This window comes from Macrotis lagotis, chromosome X (assembly GCF_037893015.1).
Source record: "Macrotis lagotis isolate mMagLag1 chromosome X, bilby.v1.9.chrom.fasta, whole genome shotgun sequence".
Classification (NCBI taxonomy): domain Eukaryota; kingdom Metazoa; phylum Chordata; class Mammalia; order Peramelemorphia; family Peramelidae; genus Macrotis; species Macrotis lagotis.
Window position 1 is genome coordinate 621389417 of NC_133666.1, and position 22916 is coordinate 621412332.

Consider the following 22916-nt stretch of genomic DNA (forward strand, 5'->3'; position numbering starts at 1 on the left):
TTGATCCTCATTTTGTTGCCAAAGAAACCGAGGCTTAGAGATGTTGATTTGCCTGGGATCTAAGGCAGGATTGGAATCCTGCTCTTCTTGACTCTCCAAGACCAGCATACTAGCATTAAGCCACTTCACTGCCACATGCACAGCTAAATAGAAATGCTATGACAAATGATCCTGTTTTCATCCTTATGTGTGTTCCTTCTCCAATCATCTTGTGTAATTCTGGTCCTTGTTCGAGGATCATAGATTCAAAGCTTCAAGTTCTCTAACTCCAAATCTATTACTCTTTCCTTGAGAGAGACCATTTAAATTCTGATTTCCATCTATTTGATTTTCCTGGTTCAAATGATTACATTGACTCTCTTTTGAGTCAATTTAATAGTATTTCAGTGACAGCAACTGATGAAATGCACAAACAGGAAGATCTGGTGAGCATCATATTAATGATGGCAACAAAAACAATAACAATCTCGTGTCTATTGTGCTTAGTGGTTTGAAAAGATTATCTTCAACACAACTCAACAAGTACAAGTGTAATAGTGGGTCAATAGCAGGCTTTCTTCATTTGATCTGATTAGAAGACACTCCATGTAGTGTTGAATCTATTCAACAATCTATTCAATCTATTCTATGTTGAAGGGAACCAGTGATTCAAGTTTGAAAAATCTTAGAACTCTGGTAAGATGCAGCAAACCCTAGGTGGTCTTCTCAGCCTTCTCCAGATAGCAGTGGGGGTTGAAGGAGTGGGGTAGGAGGAGGTGAATGAGGCAGCAAGCTGAATCAGTTATAAAGGGGACATAACATCTTCTAGGTCATATAAGCAAGAAAATGGAGACCTAGAAATTTTCTAAGATCCTCATGACCTCTCAGATTCCTCCAAAATATAAATTATGTACCAAAGACAAAGCAACAACAGCTGTCTCAGTGGTTGAGGACAAACAGAATCCAAAATAAGGTTAAAGAAAAACAATCCATGAATGGATATTCACCAACACTGAGCTCATTCAGCACCCCTCCCTCATTACCACAATACCAGCATCTAGGCTTCACTAGTACACTAAAGAACCCACTATCATACCTTGATTCCCTCTTCCATCTTCCAGTGCTATAGAGATACTAACTCCAAGTCTTGGATTTTGTCTGTGCTGAGACAGACCAAAAGGGTCATCACCCAAAAGCACCAGTGTTGCAAAGCTCTGAACTGCCAGTGGTTGGGTCAGAGAACTAAGCAATAGAAAGAACAGAATGAGGTAAGGAAAGTGTAGCACTCCACGAATCCCTCATCTGGGAACAGTTCTGACCCCCTCAAAAGTCACTTGAGATAGAGATCCAGTTTGGTGAACTGTGAATTTCCCAGTCCAAGAGGAGGCTGAGGCACTGTAAGTTCATATCCCAAGAAAATCATGATCAGAGGGAAGAGAGTCAGAAAGTAAGTGATGGAGAAAATAAGGGAGAGGAGAAGACTAAAATTACCAAAGATCTTAGGAAGAAAATTCAGAGATCTTGAACACAAGCAGATAAATCAATAGGAAAAGCATTAACATTCAGAAGAAATATGACTTCTAGGTATAGTAAATTAGTTCATATCTATGAATAAATATTGCAAAGTAGAGGAAAATTGTGATTCAGTACTTGACAAGAGGAAGAGGAGCCTGTGGAATATGAAGAGAACATGGAATTGCAACACTCTATGCCTGATAGTTTCAAAAGAGAAATAAGAATTAGGAGAGCAAAGTTTATGGCCTGCAAAGCAAAACCAATGAGCAAAATAGAAAAACTGGAACTTGCGATTGCAAGTCTCATCAAAAGAAAAATAAGAGAAAAATAGATTGGGAATGCAAATGTACACAAATGAACAATCTGGAAGGAGAGAAGGAAAAAGCAATATTTTTTTTAAAAACTCATCCTGCAAGTATAATATACTGATCAAAAGAGAATGTGTAGAAACAATTTAAGAATCATGGATTTCTCAGAAGACAACAGGACAAAAAAATGCTAATATCATAATGTAGGAAATCATAACTCTCTAGAAGGGAACTTCCAAACATAAAAAATGAATGCAAATTAAAGGAATTCACAGATCACCTCAGGGGAAAAAAAAGAACTACAGATACAAACAAGACAGTAGTTAAATTGAATAATTCTATTCAGAAACTAGTGATAAGGTGAAAGAGCTTCAAATATAAAGGAAAGTCTAATAAAGCAACTAAAGTCTACAAGAAGATATAGGAGGGGAGTGGGAAGGGAGGATGGAAGAAAATTTTGTAATTTAAAAATATACATATGTATACAGTTGAATATTGAAAAACTTTCAAAATGTGTTGTAAATGGCTTGAGAATACTTGGTCCAGATTGATTAAAATGGTTTTATTAAGATATCTTAACAAAATGGCACACCTCTCTCATGGTGGAAGAGAGGGGCGGGGAAACCCCCGAAATACAAGCTTTTTTATGCAGTTTGAAAGACTTTGTTCCTGCCTCTTCATGTCAGCCGGGTCACAAATCTAACTGATACATTGGTTCCAATACATGTCCCCACCCTGCTCATTATACTAATGAGTAAGAACAGAGCATGTGCAAAGGAGAAGGTCAAGACTCTAGGTTACTCTTGACCAGTTAAGGACTAGTTTCTTGTAATCTTAGATTTGTCTTCTTTGGAATGGGATTAGATTAGGAGAACTCTCCCAGTTTTGTGATTAGCTGGGGCCATTTCCCCCCCCTTGTAATGGATTTCAAAGAGGCCTCCCTCCACACCCTGTTAAGACCTACAACGCCCTTCATTCCTCACACATGTATTTGTAAAAATAAAAAATATGTCAATAAAAAAAGAAGATATAGGAGAGAATGGAACAATATATTCAGAAGAGAAATGGAGCACAAGATACAGTCCAGGTGGATCTACCCTGCAAATCTAAGATTGACCAAACATTAAAAAAAATGGATCTTTGAAAGTAAAGAGGAGTTTGAAACATTTTTAGGATGTTGGATGTTGCTGTTTTAACTTTATCATCTTCTGAGTTTGTGTTTTGATCTTCCCTGTCACTATAATAACTTTCTATGGTCACATTCTTTTTTGTTGTTTGTTCATTCCCAACATATTTCTTGACTTTTAACTTTATATTAAAGTTTTCTGCTTCTGGGTTGGAGAGGGTACTGTTCCAAGCTTTAGACTTTTTTCATGCTATTTTCAGAGCTAGCTCTAGAAGTCTGCAAGTTTTCAGGGCTTTCAAGGTGGTATGATTACCAGGTAAAGGTGTGACACTACTCTTCTGATCTGTACTCTGGTCTTTATCTACGAAAGACCCCACTTTCCTATAACAAGAGCTAGTGTTCCTCTCCACCCTGGAACTGTGACTAAGAACTGCATACAAGAAATAGAATTGCCAAATCAACAGATCCTGCACTTGATGTCAGGTCAAGGTAACCTGCAGTCTCTTTTTTACCAGTTGTCTGACGCCCTTATTATGCCTGGGCTGAAAGCTCCCAAAGCTGCAGTTGCTTGTTGCTGTTATAGCTAACTCACCTGCAGCTGATGCTGCTATAGTGTGGACCTGTCCTGTTATCATAGACCTCTCCTAAACCTAAGTTGTATTGAACTGGATAAATTTCTCATCTTGACATTTTATTGGCTTTGCCACTCCAGAATACAATTTGACATTGTTTTAAAGTTATTTGGAGGGGAGTGTTAGTAGAGTTCAGCTGGGTTTCAGTCCCTACTTTATCTTGGCTCTAGAAATTTGTTTTGCTTGTCACTATTTCCTCCTTAGTATTATCCTTCCTATAAATCTCACCTCCCTATACCTTAACCTACTCTCCAGCTCCCTCAAGTTTGGTGTATTCTACAGCAGACCATTTATGTATATAGACTTTATACTTTCCTGTGTTTATTTCAAATAGGAATTAGATTCAGGTAAATAAAAGAGAAATCATAAGGGAATCAATAAAATCAACATGTTTACATAGCTATATGGGAAGATGATACATGTACCTATAAGAACTTTATCATTATTCGAATTTTTAAAAGGATTCTACAAAGATAGAAAGCATGGAGTGAGACAATTATTTGGGTATATGAAAAAAAAATGGATGGGTGAGAAAGAAGAATGTCCCTGGAGAAGGGGGTAGGGACAAGAAAATAGAAAAAATTATCACACATAAAAGAGGCATGCAAAAAAGAGCTTTTGTAGTGGAGGGGAAAATGGAGGGGATGGGCAATGCCTGAACTTCTCACCAATTTAAATTGGTTCAAAGAGAGAAAGAATATATATCCATTCAACTGGGTATAGAAATCTATCTTATCCAACAGGGAAATAGGAGAGCAAGGGGATAAAAGATGGAGTACGTTAAAAAAGACAGTGATCAAGAGCAGAAAAGCTTTAGAGGAGAGACAGGGTAAACAGAAATAAGATTATCAGAAATACAAGGTTAGTAATCATAAACATGAGTTTGAATGAGATGAACTCATCCATAAAACAGCAGTGTACAGCAAAATGCATTAGAAAATAGAATCCCATGATATATTTATGAGACACACTTGAAACAGAGAGACACACACTGAGTTGGAGTAGAATCAACTACACTTCAGCTGAAGTTAAAAATGCAGGGGTAGCCATCATGATCTCAGGCAAAGTAAACTAAAAATAGACAAAAGAGATGAGGAAAACTACATCATGCTAAAAGGCACCATAAGCAATGAATATCAATACTAAATATATATATATATATATATATATCCCTATATATGTATATATATATACACCAAGTAACAGCATGCAATTTTTTTGAGATCTAAATTTTGTATTTAGTATTCCCAAGTTACATGTAAAAACAATTTTCATGATCATTTTTAAAATTTTGAGTTCCAAATTCTCTCCCTGCCTCTGTTCCCTCTCCCCAAATCGAGAAAGCAAACAATTTAATAAAGATTATGAATATGTAGTCTTGGAAAACATTTCTGTAATAGTCATATTGTGAAAGAAAACTCAGACTCCCCCCCCAAAAAAAAGAAACCTCAAGAAAAAGTTTTAAAATAGTTTTTCCCCTCCACTGCATTAAGTTTAAACCCACTGAGGTGGTGAAGGGGAATTTGTGCCCCTCAGGTAGCAAGGGAAGGAATGTTCAAACTTCTTAAACTTTACAGGTGGATGGGGGGAGGAAAAACTCCAGAATGGGGGGGCTCAAGCTGTAACCTTGAAGGAAAGATGTAGCCAAATTTGTTCTGAGTGAGTCTAGAGCTAGATGCATTAAATATTACTAATCAGATAAATAAGACTTTTCCATAGGAGACAAGTTTGCCTCATAGGTAAGACTGACTTGAATGAAGCTCAAAACAAAAATGTTACTCTGTACTCTTTGCAGAATTGTAAAGGTCAGTTGAAAAAACTGGGGATGGTTAATCTCAAGTTTAAGGATAGAACACAGGTCCTGGAATCAGGACCAGTCTCAGACAATAATTATCTAGCTGTGTGATCTTGGGCAAGTTACTTAACCCTATTGCCTTGCAAAAATAAAAAGGGAAAAAAACTGTTTTAAGTGGTTCTGGAGTTTTTGAATTGCTGCCACATCAGAAGAGGGATTAGTCCCAGAGTTCAGTCCCAGGACACAAAACCAGGAACAACAACAGAAAGTTGCAGTGATAAATTTAGGCTTGACATAAGAAAACCTTCCTAAATACTAATGGACCCAAAGTAGAGATACTAAGGAGGTGGTAGGTTCCTTATCACTAGAGGCTTTCAGAGGCTGGGGATTTAATTATGGTTAGGCATGACATGGGGAAATTCTTGCTCAATCATGAATTGGTCCAAGTGGCCTTTGGGGGTCTCATGTAAAACACTGTAATTCTGTATACAAATGATTTACAATATGGTGTTAGACAAAACACCACACCTAGGTTCTAGGTCTGCCTCTTATCCTATGATCTTGGGCAAGTCACTTTCTTTCTGGGGTGGTAAATGTTCTTTGCATCAGTTTTCTTTTAAGGTCCCTTCCAGGTCTGAATCTATGATCATGCCTAGCACCTTTTGTTTCATTGTGGCACCAACATGGCCATGGATTGGAGACCTCTATCCTTCTGGATACACTAGGTCCTTCTTTTCCCCCCACCCTCCATCACAAGCTTCAGGCTGCTGGCTCTGTCCCAAGGACACTAGTCCTGGTGCAGTGTAAGGTAGAGTTGAAGTATCCCAATGGAACTGTATTAGGTAAAACATCCTCTTTTTATTCTATTGTTGGTCCTGCTGCCTAAGCCTACAGTGGGTCTTGAGGCCAGAGTCTATGTTTGGGCCAGTTATGACTTGAAATTCCGCCAGACTAGGCCAAGATGGGTCAGGTTCAGGGTTCCTCTGAGTGGTCAAGTTAGGCCAGATTGGGCCAGGGACAGATCTGAAGGCTGTTGGGTTGGGGATGGGGGCAGTCAGACCCCTAGATGGGCTCATTGTCTGTTTGGGCAAGATTGGGTAGGAAATAGCGCTGCAAGGAGTCCTGTAGGATCGAGGGAGGTAGCGGTCGGGATGCAGATGTCCAGACTGATGGGAAAGGAGTTGGTTCCACTCGGGGTAGGGGGAGCTTCACTGAACGAGAAATGCTACTCATCCGATAGCGGGCTTTCTGGAAATTGGCCGCCCCAGCAGCTGGAGGAGAAATCAAATAGTAAGGGGAAGGAGCAAGATTGATTAAGAGGAAGAGGTCTGGGGGGTCTGGTAAGGAATGCAGGGATTCAAGTAGTGGGGTAAAGGAGTTTGAGGGTGTCAGGAGACGGGGGCGGCTGGATCCAGGGAAGCAAGATGGGAGAGGCGGAGTCAAGGATCAGGGGAGACAGGGTGGAAGAGAAGAAAAAGGGAGCGGATTCCCCGACACGCCCGCTATCAACTCATTCCCGCTTCCCCTACCTCACTCACCAGGCAGAACCGTCGGGAAACTTTTCTCCTGGAGGCGCAGGATCCTTCGGTTTCGGGATGAACTGGTAAAAATGGAAGCCCAGATGAGTCTGCTCCAGCCCTCATGCTTCCCATAGTATCTTTCATAGATTTTTTTTACTGGTGATTGAGCCCTACCCCATCTTTGAAGTTCTATAGTCTGCAGATCTCCTTCGCTAATATTTTTCCTCCTATAAACGCCTTTGGCCCTAGAACTACCTCCTATTGTCTTGTCCCTTCTAGTTCCACACCCCATCCTGTTGTATTCTCTGCCCTGATCCTTCGGTAGCCCGGGGGGAGGAAAAACTGAAACTTAAAAGTGAGGATTATACACATCTGACCTTTCAGGATATTAGGCACTTTGGGTTGAAAATTTTGCACTGGGAAAAATCTTAGAATTCATTTAGCATAAGGTAAATGTAAAGACCAATCCCCCCCCCCCGAAAAAAAATCCCATAAAAACATATGACAAAATTGCAAAGAACTCAGCCTCAGAGATGGAGATAAATCCCTTTTCTCCTTTATATGAGGTATGGATGAATGAATACGGAACCTTTTGCATTTCCCCCAGTTCCAGATTTTTGTTAGATTTTTTCAATGTTTTGATGCAATTTTTCAATTAACTTTTTTCAATTTTCTTTTAAATTTCTGTTGTGATAGGTGTGTGGGAGTGGGGGGGGTATAGAAGGGAATCTAGATGAGATAAAAACAAATCCATTCATAAACATTTACTTCCAAAATTATTTAGTTCAATCCTTTCACTTTCCAGAAGTGGTGACTGAAAGGCTCAGAGTGTGTTAGTATCATGGTCACACAGTGGTAGAACCAGGATTCCAATCGAGACTCAATGACTCCAAATACAGGACTCTTTCTACTCTGCCCTATTTCCTCTCAGTGTTGTGGGAAGAACAGGGAATTCTCTCACCAGGTTTTGTTTGTCTGTGCATGAATATTCAAGAGTGTAGGTGAGAAAGGGACATGATATTGTAAATGGAAACACTGACCAATGCAAGTTCGGTCCTTAAAGAAATGCTGAGGCATACTTCCTGGAGGGTTATATAGAGAATAGGCAATATTCACTGCCTGGTTTTGACCCAACATGTGGAGACTAGGGGACCCTTCTTTCGGTCTTAAAAGAATTGAAGGTCTTGTTTTGTGTGATGAATTTTAGGGAGCTAGAGCAATTCTTCAAAAGATTTGAAGAGAATCTCTTGCTGTCTTCCCTGGAAGCTCAAAGATTGCTGTGAACCTTTGGGTTGTGAAGGGATGGAGTAGATTGCTCTTTCTCCCACCTTTCTGCCACATATTCCCAATACTTTGTGCCCATTTATTTTGCCTGTATTCTTTCCTTATCTTAGGAGAATGAGTATTTGTGAATATTGGCTTGTTAGACTCTAGGTGATAGAAGTAACTTCATGTTTAACCACTGACCTACTTACCAACTGGAAAATTCCTATGTCAGCTACATTTAGGCATGGAATAATACAAAGCACTAATAATCATTATCTGTTTAAAAATAAACATCTAATCCAGGTTAGCAAAATAATTTTGTGATTAATAAAATTGGGGAGGGGGAAACTATGAAAGTCTAGGATGTCCGCTCATTGATGTCTCTCCCTCTTGGTCCTTGTGAATCTGCCCAGCAACAATAAACAGATCTAAGGACAGAGACCTAAGGATCTGAAACCTAGATCACAATACACACCCCACCATATGCCCTACATTGTGCTTGCTCATGAGATTGGAGGCCTGGAGAGCTGCAAGTTTGCATGTGTGTGAGTAAACTTGTGATAATTTGAATGTTTGTATTGCTTCTCAGTACCTCACCCATGAGCTCTCCACGATTAGTGCCACAAGTTTTATTGGGATATGGTTTGTGATCCATCTCTCTGGATTAGAAAGGCAATGGAGATTTCCAAGGGTTAAGGGGAAGAGGTGGAGGTGGCAGAGCTCCTGGGGAAGTGCTATCAAAGGAGCTTGGTAGTTGAGGGAATTAGTCCCCCCAAAACTTAAGATCTAAGAATCTTACTGCCTGGGTTCCCAAGGAAAAATTGAAACTATAATCTAGGAAGCAAAACACTTTCTCCACTGTTATGGAGCAAACAGAGAAGCCCTCAGAGAAATCCAACAGTTGCTCTCAAACCAGTAACAATTCAAAGGGGAAGGAAGACAGAAGGAAACGGAGATTTAGATTACATAAGGCAGAAAATAGAGAAATGCCCAACAGGCTAATGGTCAATGAATGGGGGAAGAGCCCACCATTGTCCCCTTGGTTACAACTAGAGTTCCTGGCTTTGTGAAAGGGAGAGGATGAAAAATTTTCACTAGATCTTTCAAATATCACTGCCACCCTTGGAATGGTGGGAAATGATCAGATCTTGCCCAATGATTATGGGATTCTGAGTGATCCAAATATTTCCTGGACAGTCCCCGAAGTCGCAACCTCCCTTGGAGACAGTTAATATGCTTAGGTTATTCTATCATTGACTGATGGTCAAATTGTTGGTTGCCTCTGACCTGCACAATGACTGCATTTCACTGACATTGCTCCTTTATCTTCTACTAGCCAGAAGGGACTTCCAACAGTACATTGGAAATATTTTTGTCAGAAATCACAGAGAGCTGGGGGTTGGGGAGACAAACAGCGGGGGAAAGGGAAAAGGAAAAACTCCATCCAAAAAGGGGAGGGGAAAACTTTGTACTTCCCCCTTCCCCTAGATTCTTGTAGGATGTCTTTTCTTGGGACAATCATTAGATCAAAGGATTTCTCAAAGAGATATAGATAGGATCCCAAACCCTATCTTAATCATTTAAGCACTTGAAATCCCTAGGGACAGTCAATTCATGAGACTAAGAGGCGTATTGTGGGGAATGGGGAACTGAGCAGGGGAGAAGGGAGAAACAGGATGGTGAGGTAAATGCACCTTGGTCTCCTTCTAGCCACCCGCTCTTCCTCACTGCCCACTAGAACCTTCCAAGGAAATACAGAACCTGACTTGAATTTCAAAGACTTGACTAAGAGTATGGATGGGGTTTGGGTCCAAGGATTTCTACCCCTGGAGATCTCAGTCCAGATAAAAATTCAGTCTGGAGGACTGAACTGGAGGAAGGTTTCTTTTTGTGATAGGCATGTCTGCAAATGCATTATTTTTTGTGCTCTCAGGATAACGAGGGTCAATTTCCTTTCATTTGGGGGAGAAGGGGGAAGGCAATACACTTTCTCCTCCTACTGTTTCGCCAATTGTCACCTGTGGGTAGGGTGGATAATGTCCAAGGTCTTGTCTCTAACCTCTATGACTACACTGATCTATTAAGACACTGCTCAGTCTCCTCTGCCTTAATAGTTTCTCTGGTTTTTTAATATTCAGTGGGGTGTAGGGTGTGTTCAAAGAAGACTTGTACCTTTGGTGTGCAGTCTGCTGAGCCCTTTTCAGGGCTGTTTTCCACCTTTGATGTCCACCTGAGCCACCTAATTCTCACCTATGGCTCCAAAAAACTATAGCATGCACAGTGGCCACATCCTGGTAAACCATTTTGGCAGATTGAGGGCAATTGAGTCTCAAACTTATCAATGAGTAGTGAAGGATGTCTATCCCAAGCATGTGAAGTCTTCCACTAGTGGAATGGGTGGAGGAAAACAATTCTTTCCAAAAGCCATGAAGCCAGCTGAAGCAGGTGCTGCTGAATGCTTAGAGCTTGGTTAAACATCAAAGACACCAAGGTCATCCACTACATTTGAAGCTGTCACCAGTTGTCTTGACTGTCTTGCTATGCATAGCAGCAGGTGCAGGTACAGTTGAAGCTGTTGTTACAATCCTGCACACAGGTGGCCCAGGCTATAAGGTCGTTTCTCCACTGAAAGCAGAAGTGAGATTCAGCAGCCCCTGGGTAACTGGGCAGCCCTTTGAAGGATCATACTGCTTACTACCTGATGTGAAGAAGGGGGCTAGAAAAGGTGCCCAGAATTGTCTCCTTACCCAACTCTGTCCTGATTACCACTGCAGGTAGGGAATCCCTCAGATCAGTGTAGACACAAAAAAAAAAATCTTCAAAGAAGATTTCACTCACCATAGGTGCATGGAACATGTGCACACTCATAGATAACACAAGATCCAATAGATCTGATATACAAACAGCTCTTGTTGCCAGACAACTCAGCAAGTATGGTATCCGAATAGCAGCCCCAAGTGAAACAAGGCTGGCAAATAAAGGTCAGCTTACTGAAGTTGGAGCTGGTTTTTCTGGAGTGGTCACAGTAAAAGGGAATGCCATGAAACTGGGGTAGGTTTTGCAATCAAAACTAGTCAACATTCTTGAATACCTACTAAAAAAGAGTGAATGATAGACTCATAACAATGAGATTGCCACTTCCAAGAAAATGCCATGCTACGATCATCAGTGCCTTTGTTCCCATCATGATAAACACTGATGAAGTTAAAGAAAAATTTTATGAAGACCTGGACACTCATCATCAGACTAAAAGAGGACAAGCTTATAATTCTGGGTGCTAGAATAGGCACAGAAGGGAGTTCTTGGGAGGAATGGAGTTGGAAACAGCAATAGCAATGGTCACCTTCTTTAGACTTGTGCATCTCAGAGCACACAGTCCTCCGTTTACCTAAAACTCACTGGATACACCATCATAGTAAACACTGGCATCTATTAAACTGTGATTTTAAGGAGAGAGAGATAGGAAGTGAGAATGACAAAGGCAATGAGTGGTGCAGAGTGCTGGACTGATCACAGACTCATCCTCTCTAAGCTATTCATATTCAATCAGAGCAGTGATCCCAAGGCAAAATGGATACTAGAACAATTAATGTCAAGACAATAGAGTGTCTGAGTGGGGACAGTTTGTTGCTAACTTAGAGGGAAAACTGAGCCAATACACAGTTGGCTACAGTGGAGCAGAAAATTATTGGCAGCTATCAGAGATCTGGTGTACAGTACTGCATTTGCTCATCTGGTTCAGAACACTCAAAAACATCAAGCTTGGTTTGATGAAAATGATGGGGAAATACAAAAACTGTTAAATGAAAAAAACTCCACAGGATTTACCATGAGGATAATTCATCCATTTCTAAGTAGGAATTATTTAATTCCATTAGAAGTAAAATCCAAGTGAAGCTTAGGGAGATGCAGAATTCTTGGCTCAGTAGGAAGGCAGAAGAAATTCAATTTTATGCAGACAATTAACAAACCAAAATGTTTTTTTTTTAGTTTTTGCAAGGCAAACAGGGTTAAGTGGCTTGCCCAAGGCCACACAGCTAGGTAATTATTAAGTGTCTGAGACCGGATTTGAACCCAGGTACTCCTGACTCCAGGGTCAGTGCTTTATCCACCACACCACCTAGCAGCCCTCTAGAATCACATCTTTTAAAAGATTTTCTTTGGGGCAGCTAGATGGCGCAGTGGATAGAACACTGGTCCAAGATCAAAGTGGAGGGAGTGTTAATGCATGGTCTTCTGTTTACAGATGATTGTGTACTCAGAAGCTGAGATACAACAAAGTATGGATCGATTCTCTTCTGCTTGTGCTAATTTTGATCTAACAATTAATGTCAAGAAAACACAGGTGCTCCATCAATCAGCACCATACCATCCACATGTGGAACAATCAATTACAGCAAATGGAGAAGTTTTGAATATTGTGGACAAGTTCACTTGCCTTGACAGTGTCCTTTCCAAGATGATACACACATTGACACTCACATTGCCACAGCTGGCTCAGTATTTGGGAGGCTCCAAAAGTATGGGAGAGAAGAGGTATTAAACTGACTACCAAACTGAAGGTCTACAGAGCCATTGTGCTGACCTCATGGCTATATGCCTGTGAAACCTGGACAGTCTACCAGCACCATGTCAGGAAACCAAATTACTTCCATTTAAATTGTCTTAGGAAGATTCTGAAGATCACCCGTCAGGAGAAGATACCAGGCACTGAGGTCCTTTCTCAAGCTTAACTGCCTAGCATTACTATGGAGTGTGCAACTACAATGGGCTGGATATGTTGTTAGAATGCCAGAGGTGTGCTTGCCCCCCAAAAAACTATTTTATGGAGAACTTATACAGGGTAAGCACTCACAAAAGGGTCAGAAGAAGCCATACTGAGACACCCTGAAGGTCTCATTGAAGAACTTTAGAACTTGATTATACAACTTGGGAGACACTGGTACAGGCCCACCCAGCATGGAATACCCATATTAGTGAGGGTGCTGCACTCTATGAAGAAGGTAGAATTGAAGCAGCTCAATGGAAACATGACATATTTAAGTTTGGAGTACCCAACTCAGGTGTTTGCATGGACTATTTGTGCACAACCTGTGGCAGAGCATTCTGGGTTCATATTGGTCTGATCAGTCACAACCTTAAACATGTCATTTTGATTTTCTTCAGTAATGAAGGACAAGAACCAGCCAACCAACCAATCAACCAATAAATATTCAGTTCAAATCCCACTTTCTGTCAGTCCCTCTTCATCTACTTTGTATCTATTTTGTATGCATCTAAGTCATTTACATGTTGATCCTCCAATTAGCATTCAAGTTTCTTGAAGGCAAGGACTATTTTTACCTTTTTTTTTTTTTAATAAGTAGCCAAGTGTTGTAATGAAAAGAGTGCAGGATCTGGAGTCAAAAAAACCTGAGTTCAAATTCATTCTCAGATACTGTGTGACTCTGAGAGATATAATCTCTGCCTTAGTTTTCTCAATTGCAAAGGGGGAGGGGGAGAAATGATAGGATTTACCTTGTTTATTGTGAGGATTAAATGAGGTAATATTTGTAAAGTGCTTTGAAAGCCATAAAGGGCTATAGAAATGTTAACTTATTATTATTAGCTGTTATATTTATCTTCCTGGAACATAAATGATAACTACTTGCTGATTTGACTTGACTTTGTGCCGTATACCACTAAAGAGCTTAAGCTCTCTTAGCTACTTAATCCCTTGAACTAGTGTAAACATTGTCCCATGACTCCAACTGTTTCTAGATACTGGTAAAGGGGTTTCCTTTACTTTGAAGAAGAGAACACCTGAAGGCCATTCTAAATGTTGGGTGGAAAATGTAGAATAGAACTGGGAGCAGTGAGTGCAAATTGTAGTAAATCAAATTTCAGAGTGATGTGGAGAAAAGTCTCCTAATCCAATGAGAGCCATTCAAAGAATTCTGAGCACATAAGTGGTACAGATAGGGCCCAGGAATCAGGAAGACCTGAGTTCAGATTCTGCATGGTTATGTGGACCCGGGCAATTCACTTAACCTGTTTCCTCATTTGTAAAATGGACACAATAGCAGCACTTAACCTCCCAGGCTTGTGGTGAGGATCAAATGAGATAATCTTTGTAGAACACTTAGCACAAAAATTCAGTGATAATGATTGTCCTTCATTTCCCAAGACCACAACATCAGAGAGGTGATGCCATGACAAGATGTGAATTAGATTTGAATGAGGGGTGCTTTACTAAATCACCAGCCTCTCTTTCTCCTCCAGAGCCATCTGGATTCAGGGACCAGACATGAATCATTTCAACTGGAGATGGCCCTGGATGTGAGGCAATCATAGTTAAGTGACTTGCCCAAGGTCACAGAGCTAGTAAGAGTCAAGTGTCTGAGATCAGAAATTCAAACTCCTGTCCTCCTGACTGCAAGGCCAGTGCTATATCCACTGCACCACCTATATGCCCTAAACTACTGGCTCAGTTCACAGTAGGTGCTTAATAATTACTTGGTCCCATCCCATCCCATCCCATCCCTTCCCTTTCCCCAAGTGTAAGGGCCTGCCTCATCAGATCGGGAGTTGCTTGTCACTGGAGAGGAGGGGGTGGGATGGAGGAGGGTGGAAGGGGAGGCTGTGTCTATCAGAAGTGCTAGGAAGAGATTCCTTCCAGGGGAAGGAGGGGTGATCACAGTCAGACATGCTAGGTGACTTCTCAGATCCCATCCCTAGGAGGCCCCCCCCAATTTTCTGATTCTGAGGTTCTATGGAGGGTGATCAAAAGAACAGGGTGCTTGCTCACTGAAAGGTGGGTAACAGGACTCCCCGAGGATGCATGACAATGGTATTGGGCTTGTGATGGCTTTTCTCTTCCCTCTGCTGCATCTGTTCGTTGTGATCTTGGAGCTTCTGCTTACAGAAGAAGTTGAGTGCATGAGTAGATGTGAGCTCAATCTCCATCTTCTCAGAAAGTGAAGGCGTAGAGATCGAGGGCTCTGTCTTGATTTCGGAATCCAAATGTGACAGCCAACCCAGCATCATCAAGGCAGGAGCTGAGTGGCAAGGGAGCACTTTCTTTTCAAAGGTGGGTTGCTCCTGGGGCTCAGACATCACTCTTCTCAGGTGAGGGAGCTGGCTGAAAGAAAGGAATCTAAAGAAAGTCTTGGAAGTCCTGGACTCTCTAGCCCTAGACTCTGTGAGCATTGGAATTTCAGGGCTAAGGACTGTCTGACTGGGACTGTGCCCAAGAGGAGGAGAGAGACAAGGAGTCATGATGGTGGCTACATCTGGGGAAAGTTTGTGGGAAGCCTCAGGAGGAAGTTTGGGAGAAAACTTGGGGGAATGTCTGGGAGAAAACTCTGGGGAATGCTTGGGAGAAAGCTCTGGAGAATGCTTGAGGGAATGCTTAGGGGAAAGCTCTGGGGAATGCTTGGGAGAAAGCTCTGGGGAATGCTTAGGAGAAAGCTCTGGGGGATGCTTGGGGAAAAGGTCTGGGGAATGCTTGGGAGAAAGCTCTGGGGGATGCTTGGGAGAAAGCTCTGGGGGATGCTTAGGAGAAAGCTCTGGGGGATGCTTGGGGAAAAGCTCTGGGGAATGCTTGGGAGAAAGCTCTGGGGGATGCTTGGGGAAAAGCTCTGGGGAATGCTTGGGAGAAAACTCTGGGGGATGCTTGGGAGAAAGCTCTGGGGGATGCTTGGGAGAAAGCTCTGGGGGATGCTTGGGAGAAAGCTCTGGGGGATGCTTGGGGAAAAGCTCTGGGGAATGCTTGGGAGAAAGCTCTGGGGGATGCTTGGGGAAAAGCTCTGGGGAATGCTTGGGAGAAAACTTGGGAGAAAATTCTGGGGAAAGCTTAGGGGAATGCCTAGGAGGAAGCTCTGGGGAAAGCTTGGGAGAAAGCTCAGGGGAATGCTTGTAGCAATGCTTGTGGGAATACCTGGAGTAATGCTTTGGATAATGCTTGGGGGAATACTTTGGGTAATCCTTGAGGAAAATCTCGAGAAGATGCTTGGGGGAAAGCTCTGCGGAAAGCTCTGGAGAAAATTCTGGGGAATATTCTGGAGAAAGTTCTGGGGAATGCTCAGAAGAAAGTTCAGGAGAAAGCTTGGGGGAATGCTCTGGGGAATGCTCAGGGGACGGCTTGGGGGGATGCTTGGGAGAACGTTTTGGGTAATGGTTTGAGTAATGCTTGGGGGAAAGCTTGGGAGAAAGCTCAGGGGAATGCTTGGGGGAAGACTCAGGGGAATTCTCGGGAGAAAGTCCTGGGAAAAAGCCTAGTGAAAGTTCAGGGGAATTCTTTGGGTAATGCTTGCGGGAATACTTTGGGTAATCCTTAAGGAAAATCTTGAGATGCTTGGGGGAAAGCTCAGGAGAAAGTTCTGGGGAAAGCTCGGGAGAAAGTTCTGGAGGATGCTCGGGAGAAAGTTCTGGGGGATGCTCGGGAGAAAGTTCTGGGGGATGCTCAGGAGAAAGTTCTGGAGGATGCTCAGGAGAAAGTTCTTGAGAATGTTCAGAAGAAAGCTCAGAAAAAAGCTCGGGGGAATGCTTGGAGGGATGCTTTGGGGAATGCTTTGGGGAATGCTTTGGGGAATGCTTTGGGGAATGCTTGAGAGAACGTTTTGGGTAGTGCTTTGAGTAATGCTTTCGGTAATGCTTGGGGGAAAGCTCAGGAGAAAGTTCTGGGGAATGCTTGGGAGAAGGCTCAGGAGAAAGTTCGGGGGAATGCTTTGAGTAATGCTTTGGATAATGCCTGGGGGAAAGCTCAGGAGAAAGCTCGGGGGAATGCTTTGGGTAATGCATTGGGTAATGTTTGCGGGAAGGCTTGGGAGAAAACTCGAGGGAAGGCTTGGGAGAAGGCTCGGGGGATTGCTCGGGGGAAGGCTTGGGAGAAAGCTTGGGGGATTGCTCCAGGGAATGCTTGGGAGAAAGTTCAGGGGAATGCTTGGGGGAAAGGATGGAAGAAAGCATGAGGGAACGCATGAATTTGCATCGGGTAAAAAGCACATCCTTTGCAGAGGGGATGGGAGTAAGAGGTTGTGGGAACTTGTGTTGTGAAGGTTCATTCAAGTTTGTAAGCAAGTCCAGAGAGAGTCTTTCCCAACTTCCTTGCTCCTTGGGACTGCTAGAAATCTGTAAGAGAAAAGATACGCACTGTGAATGGGAGTACATTGTTGGAGGGAGGAAATCAGAGAGAAATGGGGGGGGGGAGAAGGAAAACACAAGGAGACAGAGAAGGCAGAGAAAGAACAAGACTGGAGAATCAGGAATATAGATGATGAGAAATGGAGCTGTGAGAACTTGGGGCCAGGAGACTAAAGGGAATCTACAGAGGTAGGGCAAAGGAATTCTGGGAGTATGGAGTCAGGGTAATTAGGGAGTTAGGGGAGGGGAGGGGCATGAGACCTCATAGGGAAAGGGTATTAAGGACAGGGGATGTAAGGGCTGGGGATATGGAATTAAGGGGATAGAGAAAGTGAAAAGGGGATTGAGGAACAGAGACAGTGACATTGAGGGTACAAAAGAAGTTAGCTCAAAATTGATGGCCCAGGAACAGGATGGGAATTGAGAATTTGGGGGCAAAGGGAATAGAGGATTGGAGGGGCATTGAAGCAGGCTAATGGGGGCAGAGGAGACCCATGGGCAAAGGAACTGAGAAATTGCGAACTGGGATGGAAGAAGGGGTCTTGGGTATTGAGGAGGGAAGGGGGAGTTGAGGACTGGCAACTGAGGGCAAAGATAGGGCATTGAGGGTATGGAAGCAGTGAAAACACTGAGGAATGGGGACAGTGGAGACCCAGGGGCAGGGAGATGGGTAGATGAGGAAATAGGGAAATAGGAACTGGGAAACAGGTTGAGGACAGAGGCAGAAAGGATTTTGAATGTGGTGGTTAAGAAGAGGATGATAGTACAATAGGACAGAAGATGATTAGCTTGGGATGATTAGGGGGTTGGAGGTAGGGGAAGAGTAACATTGGCAGTTCAGGGACAGGGAAGTTGAGTTTTGTGGGCCAGGGACCAGAACTAGAGAAATTTGGAGAAAAATGGCACAGTTATAAGGATATTGAGTAATTGACAGTTTTGGTGAGGGGAGTTTGGGAATAATGGAGACTGAGGGATGGAGAATGAGGGGAAGAGAGTTGGGTGGGAGGTTCAGGGATTGGTGGCAATGGAGACCCTGGGGATTAGGGATAGTGAAAACACAAGGGTGGGGAAGAAGAATGTTGAGGGTTCAGGAACTTGGAGATTCAATATTAGGCGCACAGGGACAGGGAATTAGAAATTTGTGGAGACAGTGGGAAAATGGGCACAAGAAGATGGTTAAATGAAGGGAGAGAACTGGATTGGAAAGAGAGGATAAGGAAATGGAGAATTATGGCCTAAAGGAAGAAAGTAGAAGCATTGTGGGGAACTAGAAGGAAAGGGGATTGGAGGTGAGCCAGAGTGCAGCATGTCTCTTGTAAGGAAAGGGTAGGGCCAGGAGGTTGAGGAGAGGGTGATTCATACCTGCTTTTTTGTCTTTAACTCTTCCTCCCAATCAGGCACTATGAAGTTCTTCTTCACATAGTCCTAAAGAGAGAGTAGCAGATCAGGACTAGAACTTCTCACAGACCTTCCCCACTCCTCTCCAAAAAGGACCCTTCATGCCCATCAATTGGGGAATGACCAAACAAGTTGTGGCATATGATTGTAATAGACTATTATTGAGTTCTAAGAAATAATGAAGATGCTTTCAGGAAAAATCTGGAAAGACTTCACAGTAACAGCAATATTGTACAATGATCAACTGTGAATGACTTAGCTATATCCAGCAATATGAAGAACCAAGACAATTCTGAAGGATCTGAGATGAAAAATGCTATTCACTTTCAGAGAAAGAATTAATGGAATCTGAATGCAAATTGAAGCATAATGTTAGGGGGGGTTAAATTTATTTTTCTTGAGGTTTTTTGGTCTGAGTTTTCTTTTTTTCTTGTTTTTGGGGGGATTCTTTTTTCCTTTCACAGTATGATTAATAGGGAAATATGTTTTACATAAATGTACATATATATAACTTTTATCAAATTGCTTGCCTTCTCAATGTTGGGGGAGAGCAGATTGAGAATTCGGAACTCAAAATTGAAAGAAATTAAGATTAAAAATTATTTTTTACATGTAATTGGGAAAACATAAAATATAAATTTTAAATCACCCCTATCATCAAATCCCACCACTTCCTTCCTTCCTCAGTATCCCTACTTCTTCCCTCTCTCCTCTCCTTGACTAACCTTAAGTGTATTAATCATAAATTCCAGTTTCTGTCCACAGCGCCCTCTCAGGGCTGCCTTGTTGGCTAAATCTTTCCCTTCTGCCCAAGTCACCATTTCCTTGAACAGGAAATCATGGGGGTCTCTCAGGCCCAAATCTTCTAGTAGTTTCTTCAGCAGGGGTCTAGGGAGTCAGGGGGAAAATAGAGTTGAGGACAGTGAGTGTCAATTGTAGGTATACATTGAGCATGTCTTATCAATATGTGGTCTCACTTTTGTGTGTATATTATGTGGTGTGTGTGTGTGTGTGTGTGTGTGAGAGAGAGAGAGAGAGAGAGAGAGAGAGAGAGAGAGAGAGAGAGTGTTCTCACTTGAGTGTATAGTCTTACATATGTTTCAATGGTCTGACCTGTGTGTATTTGGTCTCATCTATGTCTGAGTATGTGACTATTCCCTTCTTGTTGAAGTTTTGTCCAAGTGTGAGAGGTTTAACCAATGTGTGTATAGGTGTGTAGTCCACATCTGTGTATGGTTTTTCCCTAGAGGTGAGGCTACCTCGTGAGAGAATCACCTATGTGGATAGTCTTATCTCTGTGTATAGATGTCTTTACTACTATGGGTGGGAGCTCCCTATGTGCTCACATAACATATGTATGTAGATGTTAACTTGTATATCACACAAAATTAAGAGAATTTCCATTGAGAGGACCTCGGTGTCCATCCAGTCCATCTTAGACCTGAAAAAATAATCTGATCTATCATATATCCAATAATGTTACAATCCAGCTTCAGCTTGAAGGCCTCTAATGAAGACACCTAGGTGGTGCAGAGGAAAGAACACAGAGCATAGAAGTCAGGAAGACCTGAGGTCAAATCTGCCCTCTGACACTCAATAGCTGTGTGACTCTGGGCAAGTCCTTTAGCCTCTGTCTGCCTCTGTTTCCTCAACTATAAAATGGGGATAAAGCTGTTGTGAGAATCAAAAGAAATATTTTAAAATCATGTGGGACATAGTAGGTGATTAATAAATGCTTTCAAAAATCTAAGTAAACTATATCTACATCTATCCCTAATATTTCAGTTATCTTGCCAAAAAGGGAAAATGACGTTAGCCTAAAATGACATCATGTTACCTCCTTTTGGTCATTGCTTCCTGATCTGGTTGACTGAGTGGGTGTCCCCTTCCTCCTTCACTGCTCCTTATGCATCCCTCCTGAAACTTCAAACTCAGTTAAAGAGAAAGTCCTTTCTCCATAGAAAGACACATGGATTCTTCTGACAAAGGTATAAAGGAGTTGGGCTCACTTGCTAAAATATAACCCTAATCTCTCAGATTCTATTCCCTAATGCTGGAGGATTGAGGCATCTCTATCTCAATTCTGTCTGAAACAAGACTCATTATCTTACCACCATAATCAATCAACAAGCATTACCCAAAATCCTCAAATAATTCCAGTCCCTTAAAACTGACCCTCTTCCAGATTTCCCTATTTTTTCTAGGATCTTTTTAAGATTTAATAGCTCAGAATCATCTTTAACATATTCCTCTCCCAAACCCCTTATTCTCTCAATTACTAGGTCTTTCTGATTCTAACTTTATATCTCTTATCTCTATCTCCTTATCTTCCACTTACACAGCTACCATTCTAATTCACAGGTCAAATGGAAAATTACTATATTCTCCTAATTACTCTCTCTGCTTCTGGTCTCCACTCTCTCCAATCCATCCCCAACACAACTGACAAAATAATCTGTCTCACAGTTTTAAGCAAGACCCTTCAGATATCATAGGATATAGAGTGCTGTATTTGGAGACAGGAAGGCCTGAGTTCAAATCCTACCTCAGCTGCATGCAAGCTGTGTACCCTTGAATGAGTCATTAAATCTCTCTTGGCCTCAATTTTCTCACTTGTAAAATGGGGGACAATGATAGCACTGCTTCATAGGGCTGGTGTGTAGATCAAATGAATTATGTGTAAAGTGCTTTGCAAATTCTATAAATTGTGTATTGTTATTGCCTTTTGCTTTAAGGATCAATTACAAATAACTCAATTTAGTCCTTAATGCCCATTCGTCTGGCTCCAACTTCCTTTCTGGATTGATTTTAAACAATCTACATTTTAGCCAAACTGGCCTAATTGCCTCCTGGAACTCAACATGAGGCTCCAGCTTCTGAGTCTGCCCCAGCCCATACCTGGAAGGATTTCCCTCCTCCCCTCAGCCTTCTGAACTTCTTTGGCAGCTTAGCTAATGAAGCACCTCCTTTAGGAAGCCCTCTCTCTTTCCAGTTGAGAGTTCTCAAACTCCCCTCCCCCTCCTCAAAATTACCTTGTTACCTGTTTACATGTGAACCCTGAGGGTTACCTGAACCCTTGGGGGCAGCGGTTTTGGAGGCAGGGGATGTTTATCATTTTTGTCCTTGCCTAACCAGCACTTACCATAGTCCCTGCCAAAGAACAGGCACTAAATAAATACTTATTGAACTAACTTGTGGGGACTTACTTACCTTTGAAGCTCCCTTGTGTGAATTCCATTCACCAGTGAGACTAACTGGCTGCCTCCTGGGTAGGGGGTCTTGGTTACCTGTGGTTTCACTTGAGCTCAAAGGGTGGTGGTATCTCATTTGTGCTTGGGTGAGGCAGGGAGGGATTGGCTTGCTCACTTGTATGGGAAATTCTTGCCTTTTTGTATCTCACCATAATATATCTGAGTATAAGGGTAGGGTGGATCTCACCCTGGGTCCCAGGGATAGTCTCTCTGGTGGGAGTGGGTGGGAGTAACTCACCTGCACCGAGGGGGTGAGTAGATGAAGTAAGACATGAGTTCCAGGACCATATCCCGGGAGCCCAGGGCAACCACCATGAGCATCTGCAGGGCTGTCATCACAAATGTCTTCTCTGCCTTGTTCTGGGGACTCCCAAGGTTGGAGTTGAGTCAGTGTCTACATAGCCAGGTTTGTCCCAGCCTTTCATTGTTGATCCTTAAGCTTGAGGGGTCCTAGGGGGCATCATCCTTGAGACTAAAGGTTTTATAAAGCTTAAGGTGTCAAGGTTTTGGAAATTTATTGTGAGTGATGAGGACTCTCTACCAGGGCTTTGCAGTTTCAGGTTTGCAAGATGAAGGGGAAGATATCTAAGAGGGATCTGGTTTCAGGTCTATTTTAGGAGCAGGCAGGAAAGAGAAGACCTTTAGGCTCTACCATGAGGATACAGTGCTGAGCCTGGAGTCAGAAGTCCTGAGATCAAATCTGGCCTTAGACATTTACTAGCTGTATGACCCTGGGCAAGTGACTTAAACCCTGTTTGCATCAGTTTCCTCATCTGTAAAATGAGCTGGAAAAGGAAATGGCAAATCATTCTAGTTATCTTTGCCAAGAAAATTCCAAATGGGGTCATGAAGAATCAGACACAACTGGAAATGACTAAACAAAAAATAGGTCATACCATAAGGTCAGGGGAACTGGGAATCCCAGGGCTTTATTACCAGTTCAAGGCTGGGGATATGTTGGAAGTCACTAAGGTCCACTAAGGAGGGGTCTCCTAGCTAGAAT

General features: G+C 42.4%; 1 protein-coding gene across 4 annotated transcripts in view; it reads right to left on the reverse strand.

Annotated features, from left to right (window-relative positions):
* Positions 1 to 6186: 6186 nt before the first annotated feature.
* The window catches only part of WDR97 (WD repeat domain 97), a 57524-nt gene continuing 40794 nt past the window's right edge, over positions 6187 to 22916 (reverse strand). For 2 of the 4 annotated variants that reach the window (XM_074203091.1, XM_074203089.1), the window contains 6 exons: positions 22152 to 22273; positions 19388 to 19550; positions 18627 to 18689; positions 14929 to 17252; positions 6894 to 6955; positions 6187 to 6626 (listed from right to left, as the gene is read on the reverse strand). In XM_074203091.1, coding sequence (XP_074059192.1) covers positions 6418 to 6626; positions 6894 to 6955; positions 14929 to 17252; positions 18627 to 18689; positions 19388 to 19550; positions 22152 to 22273 — 2943 coding nt within the window. In that variant the 3' untranslated portion in view covers positions 6187 to 6417. The remainder of the gene's footprint in view (positions 6627 to 6893; positions 6956 to 14928; positions 17253 to 18626; positions 18690 to 19387; positions 19551 to 22151; positions 22274 to 22916) is intronic. The other 2 variants (XM_074203092.1, XM_074203088.1) reach the window with 2 other exon arrangements.